Genomic DNA, 18,161 nt, shown 5'->3' with positions numbered 1-18,161 from the left:
TATCGTATAATAGTATCATATAATAGATATCGTGTCATATAACAGAAAAGGAAACCTGGAAAAGGCAAACCTGAAAAATTATATATATAGTTATATAGCGCAATAATTTTTTAATAAAAGAATTTAATGATGAACAAATTTTATTACAATATTTAAATAATTCGATAAAACTAAAAAATTGTAAATAAATTATAAGTGAAAGCATAAGAATAAAGAGAACTTTCTAAAATACCGCTAATATTTATCTGCTGTTACTGATATATATATATATTGCATTGCATACATATATAAAATCAAAACAAAATTTAAAAATTGATTTCGTAGTATATAATAGCTATATGTATAAAAAATAAAATAAAATTATTATATATTTTTAAGATCCGAAACATATTAATGATTAAAATTAATAAGTTACATAGTTATGAATATGTTAGTAGAAAATTTGTATTGTTCTATTATTATATATTTAAACATACATATAGACTCAACATATTTTCTTGTTTTGTAAAATATCATAACAAAAAATAATAAAGAACAGTTTGGCAAGTATATAACAGTTATAGAATAGAATATTGTAACTTTGGATGGTCAAGAGTTTTAAATATGTATGTATTGTTACATTATGTATGATGCATAATAAACAGTTACTTCAAATCGATGACTCGTAAATTTCTACTGATAAAAAGAGGTCACAACAACAAGGTTACCAATTTCAATCAATTTATTTTCGGCAAAGAGGAATGAGAATAAAAAGATACAGTGGTCGTTACTAAATTTGATTACTTTAAACTTTTAACTTCTTCGATACGGCGCTTCGTAGTAGTATTACTTGACGACCGCAAATGAGAACGACAGCAAATGCGTAGCGTACCGTATTGTCGACTATAGTCGTCGTTCAGCTTTGAGGATGCACTCCGTGGCTGTTGATTATAATCTACGCTCGTATCAAAGAGATTAGCTACTTTTTTAAGTAGAGCAAAATGCTTACATATATCTAATAGGCATCCAAATAAGTGCCTCCTTCTTTTCGATCATATTTTTCAATAAAAATATTTATAGAAAATGTTGAAACATATTTATAGTATATGTTAATACATGTTATTTCATTGCATTTGCATTAATATAAAAGATTATGTTTTATTTCGATTATATTATAATCTATGATGGCAATAGAATGTGCCAATAAACACTAAATCTAAAATATCACGATGGTAGCGATTATATTCGTCCTTTTTTCGATTTTGTTCTATTGAATATTACATATTCCATGGTATTAAACATTACTGTATTTTTTTTAAGCTTTAAAAAATCGCACTACCCTCACTACATACTGTTTACATATTGGACATTCCGACATTTGTTTGCCACAATTCAAACAACAAGCCATATGACCACATTCCAAGATTATACATTCAATTGGTTCATCCCAACAAATTTTGCATAGATTTTCGTCCAAAATTTCAGCTTCTATTAAGAATAAGGTGTGCAAGTTAAACATTTTTTTATTCTTAAAAAATCAAATGATCAAATGTTTGATAAAGGAGTCGTATCTTACTTATTCTTGATTGTCTGTATTCTTCCCATAATCTGGTAGCTCTATTCAATAATTCGCATCTTTCTACGCAACCTTTATAATCAACTCGATTTGTACTTAGCAAATTTTTTAATTGCTTCACATTTAAACATTCCAGTTCTGATAATGCATTTATGTCAGATAATTTTACAGGATTCTACATAGATTGAAAAAAAAGTAGAAGAAATATAGTAATACATACATTATTATGAGAAAATAATTATAAAACAATACTACTATAATTATACATACCATAGGTGCTTCTACACATACATCAGAATGTTGAATATTAGAAACTTTTGAAATCTTCTCTTCTACCGAATGTACCGGTTCTGCTCTTCTATTCGAATAAAAGTTAAGTCTAGAAATTGTTTCTGGAATTTCATTGCCATCAACTCTTGAAGCATTGATTTCGTGTGTATGATTAAAAATTTGTGTATTATACTCATTATTTGTAGTTGCTGATCGGTTAGGGAGAGAACTATCACTGAAATTAGAGTTGAATAAAGAAATGATTTGTTAAATACTTTTCATTTTTTTGTAATTTCAATGCAAATGTGTGAATGTTTCCTTTCTCCTCTTTTTTTTTTTTTTTTTTTGTTAGATATACGTGATACTACAGAAATCTATAACTCTCAAACAAGAAATATACAATATTAATACTTGTAATTATCGTCGATAACGTATGTTTTGAATTTAGAGTCGATGAAATAATTTTGGAATGTTTTTGCTCCATGCAACTTTCAGCTCCACGCCAAATGGGACTTACATGTTTCCTGCATCTTCCGTACTCAAATGAACATTAGCACCACTAGCAAATGTCATTAACAATTTTATCAAGTCTTCCTTTTCTGTAATCAAAATGAAAGGGAAAAAACAAGAATATTAACTAAAAGATATTGTCAGCAATTCTAAATGTTAAATATCTTCTGTAACTTAAACTTCTTTTTGCTGTAATATACACACCAATACATCCTTTAATCGGTATCTTCTTTGCCAACAGATACCGTTGTATATCTTTAGACCGTATTTGTACAATTAGACTTCGTGTTAAAGGTCTTCGTGACAACATATTACAAGTATTACAACTTAATATCTTGTCCAAACGCTTGATTACACATTCAGAACAAAAATGTCTCAAGCAATCCATACATTGTTTCTGAAAATATTTCATATTAAATAAATAAAGTACTCATTTTTAACATGTCTTTAGCAATAAAAAGGCATTTACATATATAATACAATGGTTCTTACCTTGCGTGTGAAGAAGCTGAATTTTACGTTACAAGCTTCACAAGCCATACTATCTTATAAGAATAATGTAATAATAAAAATACAATTGAAAATTTCGAGGTTAAGTTTACACAGCCGGACAAAAATAAATATTACGTAAATAAGTAGTAAGAATAAGTACAACTTAAGTAAATAAGTAGTTTCAATTATAAATGTACTTTCACTATAAATGTTAATAAAAAGGTATATGAAAAAAGAGCAAGATCATAACACGCTATATTTTTATGATGTACCTCCAGCGTATTTCAAAATATCACAACTTGATAATTAGAACCATAACAAATTCATATGAGGTAATAAAATATTGTAAAATACAGTAAAATTTCGCAAGATTTTATTACAGATGGCGATAAATGGAAATGTAATGTAATAAATAATTGGTAAGCAATGATGTGTAAGTATGATTGCTACGTACGTAACTTTTATCACATATTCGATATTGGAAATACAACTTATCTACAATATATGTATTATCAGTACCAGAATTTAGTGTAAACTACACACATGTCGCATAACATCGATTATACTTCTGAATAGTTGCGATTTAATGTTTATTTATTTCCAATTTTCTATGTTTTTTATCTTTTAATAATAATTTTCTAATATTTAATTTTCTTATTATACATTATTTTATTCTTCTTATCGTTTTATCTATTGCTAGTTGACAAATATATTTATACTATGTGAAACAATTTTAGTTTTGCTCGTCGCGCATACTATTAAAACTGTTAATTACTCATACAAGGTATACATATCCAGCGACAAATATAGTAATAAGAAGATTTTCATTCACCGCAATATGCTGTTATAGAATTGACCTAATTATGTTTTAGGTAGATAAATTTGTGTAGTTGATTAAACGTTGAAATTTTAACACGCGTACATGTATATACACGTACAAGAAAATTGAATACGGAACATTATACAGAGAAGATGACGAGAAATAAGAGTATATATACACTATACATACATACATACATACGTGTATTCGTTCGAACGCACATCGATACAATAAAAAATGATCGGAATCGCAATTGTTGTGTAATTTTAAACGACTGAAAGGTACTTTTCTACTGTATTTTTTATTACGATCTAGGACGATACGAACACCAAATAAATTACTAAATATAATATGGCGATGAAAGATCGTGCACGTGCCATGCGCACATGCGACGTATGCCTCACAATGGGGGGCCGATAAAGCGTAAAATGCAATTACATATTTGATTTTCCATCAAGTCGAGAAAGCGCAGCTTTTTTCAGTTTACGATCGTGGAATTCAAGGAGTAATAAGTGGGTATTGGTCAAAATCGACTTCGATCTGGCTTTAAAGTAGATGGCTAGTAAAGAAAAATATTTCGAAGGAAAGGAAAGATGCGCGTAAGTAAGTTAAGTACATATACATACAGTAGTTGATTCGTGTCATACCTTTTTTCGACTTATAAATATATACATACCATGTGCATGTATCTAGACTTAGCATCGAGTGACTTTATTTACATTAACGGGTGTATCGTACGTTTCAAATTTCGCGAAAACTGAGTTTCTCTCTTTGTTGCTCGATCCATTGACTGGATCGAAGGAAAGTATCGATTTTTCTTTTCTATCTCATCTGATTCGACAGTTGCAGCATCTTCGTGGAAGGCATCTTTCCTGGAAAAATATGTAAAATAATCGATAATTTATAAAATAAATGTGTATTGACACACACACACAAACACATACACTTGTACATAGATATGATATGAAATGGTTATTGAAGTTGTACTTGTTTACTTATATGTATACATACGTATATTTATTCTCTGATAAGCGGAATAACGATTTTGGGCAATCTTTGAAGTAAGGCCAACACTCTCCATGAAACTTGCCTCTATTTTCAGCTTCAACATATTCTTTTAAAAGGTTCGAAAATGGTGATTTGCTAGCACTGTAAATAATACACATATATATACGCATTATGGAACACGTTAGGAAATTTGGATTTCGTTTTCAAAGATACCATACACATAACCAAACAGGATCGTAGAAGAAGAAATGGAAATAAATAAAAATAAGTACATAGTATGCACGTAGGGAGTAAAGGTGAGAGAGATGCTTACGTGAAAAAGAGTTTGAGCATTTCCCCGATTAAGCCGAAATTGCTTAGGGGATGTCCCTGCACTTCACAGATTGCCCTTAATAGACAGGCCTTTCCATTTAAACCGAAATTTGCGAGCATATCCTCAGCGGTGCCATACAAAAGAGCTCTTTCACCTCCGTAAAGTGCATTCTTTGGCAAATCCGCGAGTGCTTCTCTTTTGCTGATTCCACGTTTTACGAATGTCGCGATAAATTCTGCGACATTCGATCCCTGATCCCTTGCAGTAGTATCGAACGCTGATGGTAAAGCGCCGTAAGGGTTTTCGTTATCGGTTAAACCCAGTTTGTCGAAATCGACTGTAAAAATGATGACAAATAAAAAGTAAGAATGAAAAGAAAAAAGAGCAGAAAAAAAGGAAGGGAAGATGATAAAAAGCGGTTGAAGCAGGAGAGCTCGATAAAGGTCTATACATGTATCGGATATAAAGAAACAGCGATGTGTATAACGTGACTGAATGACGGAAGATAAAGAAACGAAGATACGAGATGAAACGAGCGACGATAGACATATGTACTCACTGGTAAAGGGAAGACTAACAGTCATGTTGCTAAGAAAACCATAGGGAGGGTATCTGACAAAGGGTAACGCCAATGTTGGAGTTATCGTCATAATCGTGCCTGGTGGTAAAGCTATTCGACCATCGTTAGTTATCCAAAGCAGTCTCTTCTGTCGATGGTGGTGAGAAAATAAGTGTCCGTTATAGCCGTTGCCGTTGCCACTGCTGCTACCGCTTTCGGTATTCGAAGACTTGAGAAATAGAATCAGTCCAACCAGTGCCAGTATGCTTCTTTTTCTTTCCATCTCTTCTCTTCTCTTGCGTACTCTTAAAACGGGATGAGATATCGTAGGAGAGAAAAAAAAAAGAATCAATGAATCCCGAGGCATGCGTTTTCGCATCGGATTTAACATAGGAAGAATCGTGAATTAAAAAGATTCCCGTTATCTGTGTAACATCGTATGAACACATAAACATGCGATATCTTTGTATGCACGGTACGCGTCGAACGGCGATGTAGGGCATCGTATAGCAATAGTCGCAATCACGCAGCAACCGCGAAACGTGTTCAGCGTATGTTAACATTCCCGAAATCGTAATCGTAAGCACAATCGTAACGGTAACGGAGGATCATTGGTATGTTCATTTTTATCGACAGGAAATTATCGGAGGAAAAGATTGATTCTGTTCTTTCACGATATCGCAATTGTCTGGCGTTGATAAACCTTTACATAGACCGCATATGTGCATAGTGTGAAAACAACAAAGTGTACACGTGTTTGCGTTATCATTTATCTAACGAGGATCTATTTTGTTCGCATTTGACTAGGCGTAAGAAATGTAAACTCCTATTTTAATTAATCTACTCTGTAAATCATCTTTATCATGGGCTCTTTGCCGACGCTTAAGCGCGCGCGTATGCAGCTTACACGTATATGTATATATATATATATACACACACATACATATATGTACATACTGCGCGTCGAGCGTTTCTTATAGCGCGTTTGAAAGTGCTAGCAGAAAATCTAAAGGAAATGAAAAGGTGGGTCAACCAAGCGATATAACAAAGTATATAGGTATGTTACATCGTATGTTCGTATGCACGCACATACATACATGTGTAAATAAAGTTCTGTTGATATTCCTCGATCAACGTTAATACGTGCACCGAAATCAAGATTAAACGAAACTGGCTCGCTCGATGAATCGAATTTTGAGACACCGAATTAAGCAATCACCTCGCATACGTTTTTCGTTTGCACCGTTAAGCCCTGTTGTAAATTTGGGTCGTAAGTAACGAATAATACAATATGCTTCCTTTCCCTTCCTTTGTGTTTTTCTGTCTTTTGATTTTGTATCACTATCCATTTTGTAGGCACCTTCATCCCTTCGATTAAATCATAATTTTCCATTTTTCCCATTACTTTCTCCGTTCCTCCCTTAGTACTTTTAAATTACCAGTTACCTTCTAATTTCTTTACACAGGTATCACGTATTCACGATATTTAAGTATTTTGCTTAATCGTTCGACTCGATTATTACCCTTAATAAGGAACTGTTGTTTTCAATAATTTCTCATTTACATCACAATGTTTCCTCTGTTTCCCAGTGTATCCTATTTCTATTCGAACAAGATGGCTATATTTATTATTAGGGTCGCTTTGTGGAAAGAAGAGACGCGTTCAAATCGAAGAATAATATAGGTACATCGTATTATCGGATGTCTATGTAAAGGTGTTCAAAGCTAGAATCGAATAAAGCTGGGAATTGAAACAAAGACGAGACAGAAAAGATAATGACACGTGACGAACGATAGAGAAGAAACTCTTGGAAGAAGGTTCAGGAGACATATAATTAGAAGGGAATTAAGAATCGACTGTTACACGTCGGTGTAATGTAGTAAATACCTTCAATTTGCAGTAGAGACACGTTGTTTGTTTCATCAAGGTGCGTTAGGCACCTCAGACGGTCGTTGTACTATAACTGGGCTAATTTTGATGGACGCTGATTATCAGGGCTACGACATAATTGCACTTAATACCACAAATTCTTCGCTGTTGATAGAAATCCAATAGGACCAGTTTCTTTATTTCTCTAACGACAAGTCGGTTTCTTCTTTTTTAAATATCCGCATCTGTCTCTTCCATTAGATTGTAATCGTCACACGTTATCTGGCTACAGTCGACGAATTTTGCTATTTTCTTTACATGTCCAAAATGACTGCTATTCGTTCCGTATTTCTAAAGCGAACATGTTACACAGACATATATTTTATTTCTAAATATACAATTGTATATCGTATCTACATATATATGGCATATCATGTAGCGATTTATTATGGTAATTTATATTTTAGCGTAGTTTAGCGCGTGTACCGCGTATGCAACAGTTCTCTTATCGAACTGTGTAAAAGTTAATCCGCGTACTGGATATGTATCACGTAATGGTTCGCGTTTGTGTACCGTAGGAAGCTACTGACTCTCGCCTCGGTTTCGAACTGACCGGTAATCCACTCGGCGCTTCTCATTTTACGAGTTCGCGCGTTATCCTCCGTTACATTACTTCCCACTCACGTGTATTCGCGTTCTTTACGTTACTATCGAGTGCTATTGACTTTCATTCCCATCGTTTTATTATGCGATATCATATCTTCTTACTCAAATCTTCTTACTTACTTTCTTTTCCTTTCTTTCTTTCTCTATCCATTCTTCTCGTAAGACTATGGTAGGTCGTAGCTTGATAAAAGTAATCGAATGACCAACTCGTAATAAAAAAATATGATAAAATTCACAACGTACTTTATTACAAACTTTTTTAATCGAACAATATAGTTAATTGTAAATCGCTCGGAGAATCGACACGGGTAAGCGAGCGCAAACGCAGGCTTGACTCATTGTCGGATATACATACCTGGCCAAAGTAATCGTAAATAATCGAAATAATTTTATATTACATTTTAATATCGATATTTTCCGCTTTTAGCCGAAGCACGCTGCAAGATGTTGCGAACGCACCTAAGCGGAATCGAATAAAAAATTTTCCATTGATACACGCGTGTAATGAATAGATATAAGTATTCTAATTTCTATATACATATATATGGGAAAAGAAAGTAAGAAAGGGAGAAAAATAGAAGAAACAATATGCAATGCGTATCATCGTTATAATTTAGTATCAAAACAATAACGTTACCTCGAAATAAAAATGTTTCTTTAACTAGCTGTTGTTTAATTTTAGTTCCGATAAAATCAAAAGGATGCCTTTTAGCTCTTTGTTAACGGGTATTTACTATGATAGTACTGGATATTTCGAATCTAGAAAAATGCAAGCCCGTTGGTAACTAATAAAAAAAAAAGATTAAATCGTAAAAACTTGTATTCATATATAACATAATGTAAAAATACGAATCATCGAGATGAACAGAATTTAATATAACGAAGGTATTCCGAAGGAAACCACGAACCATCGAAGATTGTTCGAAGATTCTTCTATTTTTAAACTAATAAATCTTCTCATCTACGTATAAAGGACAATCGAAAGTTTTCTTCTCTCGTAATGCTTGTTAAAGAAATTGTAAATATTTTCGATAAAATATTTGAAATTACGTTTAAAAGTAAGAGAGTGACAGGGAGAGAGACGGGGCTGGGAAGAGAGTACTCAAATTATATGTACGTACGTTACGAAGGACAGCTGGCCAAAACGACAACGCTCGAAATCGTACAAGTTTTAAGACAGTTGGTCTTATGAAATGTCAATATTTTCTAAATAAAGTCATTAAAACGTTTTTCTTTCTTTCTCCCTTTTTCCCCTAAAAAAAATGGATTACGTACATACAAGGAAACATACGTAACGTTGGAATTCGAGAACCTTTATTATGTTATTAATCCTTTCCAATAAAATATTTTTCTTACTTGTTACGCGTTACGAGAAACACAACGAATTTGCACACCTGTCGCGTGTACTTACTAACGTACCTACTATTTATACAGAAATAATGCCAAAAATAAGCATTTATGGATTTAAGAATTGTATATAAGGTAATAACTGAAACAAGCAAGTCTTGTATATAAAAACATGACCTTACGTAATAAACACACAAAAACCATCTTTCATACTATTCTACATTTCTCGAATTTTCTCTTAATTGTCCTGTACATTATACGAATATTATTTTCAATTCATTTTTATCTAATAATCTTAGCTGATATATAAGAGTATATGAAAATATTTAATTTCACCGAATATGTTTACTCGGAATTCAGTATACGTAATAGAATAATGCGTAGATAAAACAAATACAAACATTCTCTCTTCCTCTCCCCCTTTTTTCAACTCTCCTTCTTTTCCTCGTTCATTCATTATTTAATATTTTTGTTGGCCACAAACGATAGGTAATTTGGAAAAATTCCTTAGTACGTACTGGCTTTATGTACGAATTCTTTCCTTTCCATCTACCTCTCTTGTAGATGACTATTTTTTCCCCAACTCATACATTTCCAATATTTAATCGAACGTTTCAACCGATGCAACAACTCCTATTTCTTCCTCTTCCTTTTTCTTTTCTTTTCCTCTTTTTCTTCTTTTCTTCTTCTTCTTTCTTTTTTTTTTTTTCTTTTTAAATGAAAGAGGAGAATTTACCAACATGAAAACGCGAACTCTGTATGCTTTTATTTCATTTACCTTATCTAACGTTTCCAAAATCGTAAATACATTAGAAATAAATTCGACGAATTCGGCGAACGTTTCGACACTACCTTCCGTTAGATATCATTATCAGTATGCATTTAGAACATTCGAACAAGGCACACTTATTGCTTTTATAATTATGCGACTGAGTAACGAACCAACGACTGGTGCTTCTCATACAAGCATTCACCATTTATCGCTTCTTCTGTACCCCTTGCCTCTCCGATAGAGCGAACTTTGAATGAATTAGGAACTATGAAGATACATTTCGTTATAAGAATAATTTTGGCTTGCATGCGTTATTTCAACTCTGCTTTTACTTTTACTAGCAGGCAAGGGAGCACGCGAAACAGAGGTAAACTGTAATGCTATTACCATACACCACTCGTAAATCAGACGATTTCGGTATATTAGAAACAATGGGAACGGGTAACAGCAACAATTCGATCGGAATCGGAATCGGAATCGGAATCGGAATCGGAACAGTATTCCTTGTACCTTCCGATATTTATGTTTGTCGTTTTCGCCGTTTTCGTCTTCGTCATCATCCTCGTCGTTGTAATTCACGTTATTTAGCGTCTGATCGAAAAATGTCTTATCGATCGAAGACTATCATATTTGCAAGCCTATCTTTTGTCGGAGAGAGATCTATTCTTAAACTATCGTAAAGTATTTTCTTAACAGTTTTTAACGTAACGGCCTCGCAACCGCTGTTTATCGCAATTTAAAAATAAATTTGAATCATATTTTGTACATTAAAGAAGTTTGTTTTGTCTGAACACGATTTGGATATAGCTCACGTATCGATGCATACATACATACAAACTTATTTTGTTAGTCATACCATTGCATCGATGCACGTTCGCGTCTACATTCACACTTTCACGATATACGCCACAGGTCAATGTCGCAGTACACATTTCATAGGCACATTTCCCTAACACTTCCTTCTCCATTTGTTACTTCTTCGTCTTCTACATTTTTTCTCTTCTTCCTTCTATCCTCATCATATCCTCCAATCTCTCTTCTCTTTTCTTCCGCTCCCCCTTCTTCTCCTTTTTTCTATCTCTTTAACGAATTATGCCAAACGCTCGAGCACACGATCAACACAATAACTAGCTACATACCCGGCAAAAAGGATTCTATATGGATTTATTTAAAGTACTTAATTATTGGATATAATATATAACTAACGGTTATATATTATAAGTCTTTGGCGTTTGTACCAATGATTTTCCTATACGTGATTCGTATTCCATGACGCTAATTTCCAAATAACGAACGTTTAAAAATTCGTGCTTTTGTATAACGTACGTTGAATCATGTGGCTGTAATATAAATCTATGTATATATACTTATCATCTATAAATCTATTTCTTAATAGGCACATGCGCTTAGTATTCGATATATGCATTTACTGTGATCCGTAAACGCTGTTCACGTATTTCGTGTATCGTTTTTCTTTTATTTAAAAGACATTCCTTTTTATATTTGCAAAAAAAAAAAAAAAACGAACGGTTAATCGATATTATTACTTTTACCCTACTACCGTTCGATTGTCTTAGGGAGAAAAGGGAGATGCATTAACATTATGCAAACTCGTCACTATGTGTACAAATCTCTTTTCGAGCAGTCTTCTTATCTATCTAACATAAATGCGAATGTAAACGCCATAAAAATCACAATTGCTGTAGGTTACTGCATATTGCTTTAACAATAATAATGAGAGAGAGAGAGAGAGAGAGAGAGAGAGAGATTACTTAAAAAAAAAGAAAAGAAAGGAAGAAGAATATCTACTTGTGCTTACAAAATGATATACCGACGAATCTAAGTACTGTATAATAACTTTGAAATATGAACAGGAACCATGCATAACTATTAACGTCGTACGATTAATTCGATCGATTAATATCAACAAACAGAGAAAAGAAGTAAAGCGATCAAAAGATGACAACGAAACATAAGAAAATGTTTCCGATATTCTTTGGCCTGTTTCTGCTATAGTATGTTTGGCAAATTATTATAGCGTAAACGTATATAAGAAACGATCTAAAGTACAATAAAAAGCAGAGCTTAGAAGGTTCTTACTTAACCAGTCTATTTCTTTCTTTTATTTGTCAGAGAGAATGGAAACGCGTAAATGTTAAAGTTCTTTCAGTATTATATCAGCGACGTCCTACCAGCTTTTCTTTTTACTTGTCTTCTCTTTCTATTACTTCTCCCTTACTCCCTATGAATTCTAGAAAATAGTCACGCATCTGTAATAAATTCGCGTGTTATAAAGTTTATACAATTTTTTCAAATGAATTACGATACACGAATAAAAACTTGAACGAGAATGTAAATCGGTATTCGATCTAATTCTTCCCCTTGTACCACAATCTTTTACTTGCAACATAATATTTTGGCACTTGTTTGACCATCAATCTCATGTTTGTTCTGTCAATAGTGTATTAGAATAGACAGAGATACAAACACCGAAACGAAAAGAACGTATCTTTCTTATTCAGTGTCATTTCATCACGCGATACAATATTCAGTATTGATGTATAGTGGTGTATATGCGTGGTATTTTACTTTTTCAACAAAACGGCAGTACTGCTTTAGTATAATCGGAGCGGTCTTCCAATCGAAAGAGCTATTGTTACTGCCTTGAACAACACAACGAATACTAAAAAAAACAGTAACAGTACCGTTCGCACGTGTACTTTTGTGAGTTTTCGTTGTACATATGTTATTTTAAAACAATGCACCCATAAATCACGTGCCGTAAATAGACAATCACAATATTCGAAGAACACTATCATATACACAATTGTTTAATGGCTAGTTACTATATACTTCTGATTGTTCATCAAGTTCAAAAGTCTTTACTATTCTCCCCGCTTTATACATGTACGTACCTGTTTGTACATATACGTACATATACGCAAAAAAATTGGCGAAAGAACTAAAATATTAGAAAGGAAAAACATGTAAATCGTCAGATTCTCTTTTATCCGATTCGCGAATTTTGAAACTACGAGAAAATATTTAAAAGTGGAAAAATATCATAGGTTGAGGTTAAAGATGCAAAAAAAAAAAAAAAAGAGAAAAGAAAAAAAAGAAAAAAGAACGAAAAATTATCAATATTATGATGACGATACCAAAGCGAAAAAATTGTTTTGTATCCTCCACGGCAAAATGGAGAATCGAAGGTTAAAAAAAAACATCGATATAAGCTACGAGAAACGCTGCTCTCGTTAAACCGGTACAGCCCCCTCACGTTCTTTTTCCTGTTGTCGCACGGCAACGGCTGCCTCAACCAGTAAGTAAAGACACTTGAACTTGTCTTTATCCTCTTCGGGTGGTGTCGGAGGTGGCGTCTCATCTGTATGAGGACTGTGAGCATTACGTGTACCATATACTTCTGTTTCATGCTGTACATCAGAAGTTTGAATAAGATGTTGTCTAGGGGCACTCCAATATGCAGCTTCATTTCCCATGGAAGATTCATCATCGTCCCTGAACAGGATAAAATGGAAAAGAAAAATAAGAATATCAGTCGACTTTTCGTTATTAGTTTCGACACGCGTTGTTATAAAGTCGAAATAATGAAAAACCGCGACGGTGTATAACAATATGCCTACCCTCGTCGCGCTGGGTGGGTAATCGTTTCGTCGTAAGCGCCAAGTTGGCTGACATTTTGTTCAACTTTAGTTTCCGAGTAAGGGTACACTATTACACTCGGCCACTGTGTCGATGGACGTTCCTCCTCGCTGTGAGAACTGCTCTCATAGTCGTTTGGGCTATCCTCTTCGCTTCTGAGAAAGAAAGAAACAAAAAGAAGAAAATTATGAAATACGAAACGTTGACGACCAATCATTGCATATGATAGTATCAAAGCGTAACTTGTAACCAACCGATATATTAATCCAGTAGAATCTTCGTAATCGTGATCTCTACTACGTTTCGGTGCACTCATGCCTGCTAACGAATCCCAATTTTGATTGGATCTTGAACCAAGACCGGATGATTGTTGATGACTTCCTGTGGGCATCTTTTTACCGCGGCGAGATATCGTGTACTGTAGGGGATCTTGGCCATCTTTTCGAATCATTTCTGGTAGAATTCGCCGTCTGGCGTTTATGAACCAATTGCAAACCTACAATGACGAGAATAGACGTCGAGAAGGTCACGAAATGAAAATTAAATAGAGCAGTAGAGTATCGTACCAACCTGGAGTACAGTCAACTGCGCTTCTTTACTCAGCACTTGCTTCTCGCTGTCGCTTGGATATGCGTTGTATCTGTGCTCGTATAGCCATCGTTTTAAAATTTTCACTGAATTTTTCGGTAGGTTTCCACGACGTTTTCTCACGGAATGGTTACCAGAGTGATGAACTATTCCAGAATGAACTTTAGTGCGTAACGCATTCGAGTCGTGTTCCGTATCAGAACCACTTTGATCGTCGTCGGTACTACTCGATGAAGGAAAACGTTCTCTCGCTGAAACATAAAACAACAATCATTGAATTAAATTTACACGGTTCTTCGCCATCGCACTCGTGTACATTCTCGCGACTTATAATCATTTTCAAGAAAAGAGAAAAAAGTCCACATATATACGAACATGTATGTATAGGTATACAGGCGTATATAGGCACAGGTACATAGATATATCTAAATTAAAAAATCTCATTGAATCTCAAGACGAAAATATTCCTCGTATATCGTTACATTATTTAAAATAGACGTGCATAAAACGATCAACAAGATTAAGCTATTCAGATTTTAGAAATAAGCATTTTTAAAACATATACATAAAATCGTTGGGCAATAGAAAGTAGATAAGAAATGAATGAGACAAGATGTAGTATTTTTCCGATATTTCCCCTTTTGAATATCTCGATAACGTAAAAGCAACTATTTCCTTCGCTTTTATCCTTTTCATATGTACAATAGCAATTTTCTTTTTCGTTTTTTTCTTCTTCCCTCCCCCCACCCCCCGTAAATATATACACCCGGGAACTAAATTTGCGATCCTGGTTAGTTTGCACCGTCGACTAATCTTAGCGTTTGAATTTGTGGTTACGTAAGGTCCAGTAACCCGACAGCACAAAATTAGGATCCAAGCTCTTCGCGGCTAGACGAAAACTATGACGACGTCGAGTGTCACGATGGCGATGGCGATGGCTATGGCGATGGTGATGGCGATGGCGATGGCGATGGCGATGGCGATGGCGATGGCGATGTCATTGTCGATGTCGATGGCGATGTCGTTGTCGATGTCGATAGCAGCGACGACGATGACGGCGACATCAACAAAGATGATAAGAATAGCATACAGTAACAGAACTATATCTCAAACATTATCGGCCTGATGGAACAGAGAGCTAACCGAAGGAAAAAGCCTCCTAGCGACCTTAGTTTGGTTGGTACACGAAGAGACGTTTCTTCGTCCATCGAGCTAAATATACAACGAGTTGCTAGCGAGTTTACAGATGCATCGTGCGTTCTAGTGGCGCACAACGCTATCTAATAACGTAACCGCATCTCTTTTTCAAACAATCAACTCGATAAATCAATATAATTAGAAAATGCAACGTCTTAAAGTAAATTATGTCATTGTTTTATGAAAAAGAAATAAGCTTGCAGTTACTCTTATATATTTTCAATACATATTGGCAACCAAAATATGTAAAATAGAAAAACGAACTATCGCTAAACCATAATATATGCTTCCGGAATCGTTAAACTTATAATTTGACCGATGACAAACATTGGCTAACGTATGGCTATCTATTAATATTATAATCTTACTATACCTGCCTTTTTTCAAAATTGCAATTTGTCCTAGAGACGTTCGAAAATAATATTATAATATAATTAAATCCATAAAGTTCTTGGAATTTTAAAACGCAAACAGACGAGCGACATAATTTAAATTTCAAACGATTTCGTGGTTTAGATGTAATCAAAATGTCTTAATCACGTCTCAATGCTTTTAAGTATCGCAATGCAACTGGAAAATAAATTTAAAAATATCGGATCGATAGCGTAAGAATATTACGAAATTTAATTTCATAGAATATCTTAATATCTATCTACAAAGTTACATCTTAATACTGACAGTCGGTGACCCGTAACACATTTGGAAGTTTTCCAAAAGATCATCATAGAAGTACGTGATGTTAATAATTAGTGCTTCTGTTGCGGTCAAAAATATTGTACATTGTATGCAACACAGATTTTTCTCCTGTTCATTTTTGCACTTTTACTTTCCCAATGAATTCTCTCTCTGTTTTGGTTTCGCTACTGCGAAATCTTTGAAAAATAAGCAAGATCAAACGCTATCGTAGCTGCACATCATAGGAAAAGTATTGCTCGAATTTTCTTTCCACTCTTTTTTGCCATTAACGTTGAAAATGAATTTAAGACTTACATAAGAATTATTTGACTGTAACCTTCGTGACATAAGCTTACGTACACGATGCCCGGCATATTTTGCATTCAATACACCGATCAAAAGCATTAAAGACGTAAATAAGTTTCACTGATATGTATTCCAACTATCTATATCAACGGATACTGTACTACTTGTAATTTATTAGTCCAGATCTTATCCGGCATCGATAACTCCTAGTCAATAAACCACGTACGCAACGCGTATTATAAGATTTGAAACTGACAAACAAAACCGTCCCTAACAAAAAATCAGATAATTCCCAAACATTACCGCTCTGAACGGATGTTATACCCAAGATCAACCAACCCATGAACGAATAATTTCAATCTGCGCTTATCAGACACGATAATTTCTCCAAAATAAACTTTAACAGCAATTACCTAACAAATTGTACGCATTTGCTCTTCCACCTCTGATGTATGTATACATACCATCTTCTCGCAAATCAAATAACAAAAACAATCGTTTCTCTATATCTGGATGCATGTAGTAAATGATAACAACTTATTTGAATGAACTTAAATGTCGCCCCATGGGGTTTACGTAAATGCTTACGGGGATCTTCGACCACGATTATATACATATATATATAAGTTTTCCGCATATCGCAGGATATATAATTTCTCCTGTGTGACATCGTGTCATGTCTTATCAAACATTTTAGAAAAATTAATTTTGTTAAATATCACTTGTATATGTAACTGCATACGTAATTGTGTGCGCAACGTTATTTCGAAGTTATTTCGAGATATCCATATCAAATTTTCGTTTATATACGAGTATATTCCTCGAATGTCATTCTTCCGATCGTATTGGACGTTATACGACGTTTAACTCCTTCGAGGAGATTCGATCGCGGTATTACCTTTTCTTCGTAAAAAAATTTACGCAAATGTTACGTTTCTAAAGAAATTCGATAAATTTGAATCGATGATTATCGTCACACTCTTACCTGTCACAAACGTACTCGTCGCACGCTGAGTCGAGGGAGAATTATCGTTATGTGGCATAATCGATGATGACAAAGGGGACATTGTACGACGACAATCCGTATTTCGTGAATGGCGAGAATTATGTTGTGGCGGTTGATCGGTTTCAGGAATAAGTTGATGTTTGTGTCGATGATGATGATGGCAACGGTGGTGGTGGTGATGATGGTAATGATCATTGCGATAATGACGACGATAACGATAACCTTGCTGCTTCAGTGGATGTCGAGGATGTTGATTCTGATCATCGTGACAACATTGATTACAATACTGATGAAGGTATTGTTGTTGTGTACCTGTCATTCTTTCGGTACTCTGTTTCTGTTCCAAGTGCATAGCGGCTGGTGGTAACATGATATTCTTGTAATTATAAGAACTTAAGAAGCTCGGTATACGTTGTAGAAAATATCTCGACACGATAATAAAACAAATCGAGGAAAAATTTATCGCGATGTTCCAAATCTTCTTCGATCGTATGTCAAACTTTATGCACTCTATATTTATGTTTGAACGATTAACGTGCATTTACTT

General features: G+C 34.2%; 3 protein-coding genes and 1 long non-coding RNA gene across 8 annotated transcripts; 1 reads left to right on the top strand and 3 right to left on the bottom strand.

The window, feature by feature from the left end:
* Positions 1-703: 703 nt before the first annotated feature.
* Positions 704-3,986, bottom strand: LOC126922267 (E3 ubiquitin-protein ligase RNF34). 2 transcript variants are annotated; one of them, XR_007712686.1, is made up of 7 exons: positions 2,828-2,971; positions 2,540-2,732; positions 2,343-2,424; positions 1,826-2,060; positions 1,556-1,730; positions 989-1,467; positions 704-920 (listed from the first exon to the last, which is right to left on the bottom strand). XR_007712686.1 is itself a non-coding variant. In XM_050734730.1 (7 exons), the coding sequence occupies exons 2-7, from the start codon at positions 2,873-2,875 to the stop codon at positions 1,295-1,297; spliced, it is 906 nt and encodes a 301-aa protein (XP_050590687.1). In that variant the 5' UTR covers position 2,876; positions 3,849-3,986; the 3' UTR covers positions 704-1,294. The 2 variants fall into 2 exon arrangements, 1 of the variants encoding a protein (XP_050590687.1); XM_050734730.1 differs by adding an exon at positions 3,849-3,986 and having other exon boundaries at positions 704-1,467; positions 2,828-2,876.
* LOC126922259 (uncharacterized) lies at positions 2,828-7,748 on the bottom strand. 3 transcript variants are annotated; one of them, XM_050734718.1, is made up of 5 exons: positions 7,416-7,748; positions 5,528-5,832; positions 4,969-5,305; positions 4,659-4,796; positions 2,828-4,519 (listed from the first exon to the last, which is right to left on the bottom strand). In XM_050734718.1, the coding sequence occupies exons 2-5, from the start codon at positions 5,808-5,810 to the stop codon at positions 4,363-4,365; spliced, it is 915 nt and encodes a 304-aa protein (XP_050590675.1). In that variant the 5' UTR covers positions 5,811-5,832; positions 7,416-7,748; the 3' UTR covers positions 2,828-4,362. The 3 variants fall into 3 exon arrangements, with proteins under 3 accessions (XP_050590675.1, XP_050590673.1, XP_050590672.1); XM_050734716.1 differs by lacking the exon at positions 7,416-7,748 and having other exon boundaries at positions 5,627-7,406; XM_050734715.1 differs by lacking the exon at positions 7,416-7,748 and having other exon boundaries at positions 5,528-7,403.
* On the top strand, positions 4,105-16,844 carry LOC126922312 (uncharacterized). The gene is made up of 2 exons (XR_007712699.1): positions 4,105-4,246; positions 15,273-16,844. It is a non-coding gene; the product is annotated as an uncharacterized LOC126922312 (long non-coding RNA).
* Positions 10,162-18,155, bottom strand: LOC126922252 (iroquois-class homeodomain protein IRX-6-like). 2 transcript variants are annotated; one of them, XM_050734695.1, is made up of 5 exons: positions 17,927-18,155; positions 14,413-14,681; positions 14,097-14,338; positions 13,824-13,997; positions 10,162-13,698 (listed from the first exon to the last, which is right to left on the bottom strand). In XM_050734695.1, the coding sequence occupies exons 1-5, from the start codon at positions 18,153-18,155 to the stop codon at positions 13,437-13,439; spliced, it is 1,176 nt and encodes a 391-aa protein (XP_050590652.1). In that variant the 3' UTR covers positions 10,162-13,436. The 2 variants fall into 2 exon arrangements, with proteins under 2 accessions (XP_050590652.1, XP_050590653.1); XM_050734696.1 differs by lacking the exon at positions 17,927-18,155 and adding an exon at positions 17,594-17,720.
* Between the last annotated feature and the right edge of the window lie 6 nt (positions 18,156-18,161).

This window comes from Bombus affinis, chromosome 11, assembly GCF_024516045.1.
Source record: "Bombus affinis isolate iyBomAffi1 chromosome 11, iyBomAffi1.2, whole genome shotgun sequence".
In the NCBI taxonomy this organism is placed as follows: Eukaryota; Metazoa; Arthropoda; class Insecta; order Hymenoptera; family Apidae; genus Bombus; species Bombus affinis.
This window is presented reverse-complemented; position numbering and strand designations above follow the sequence as displayed.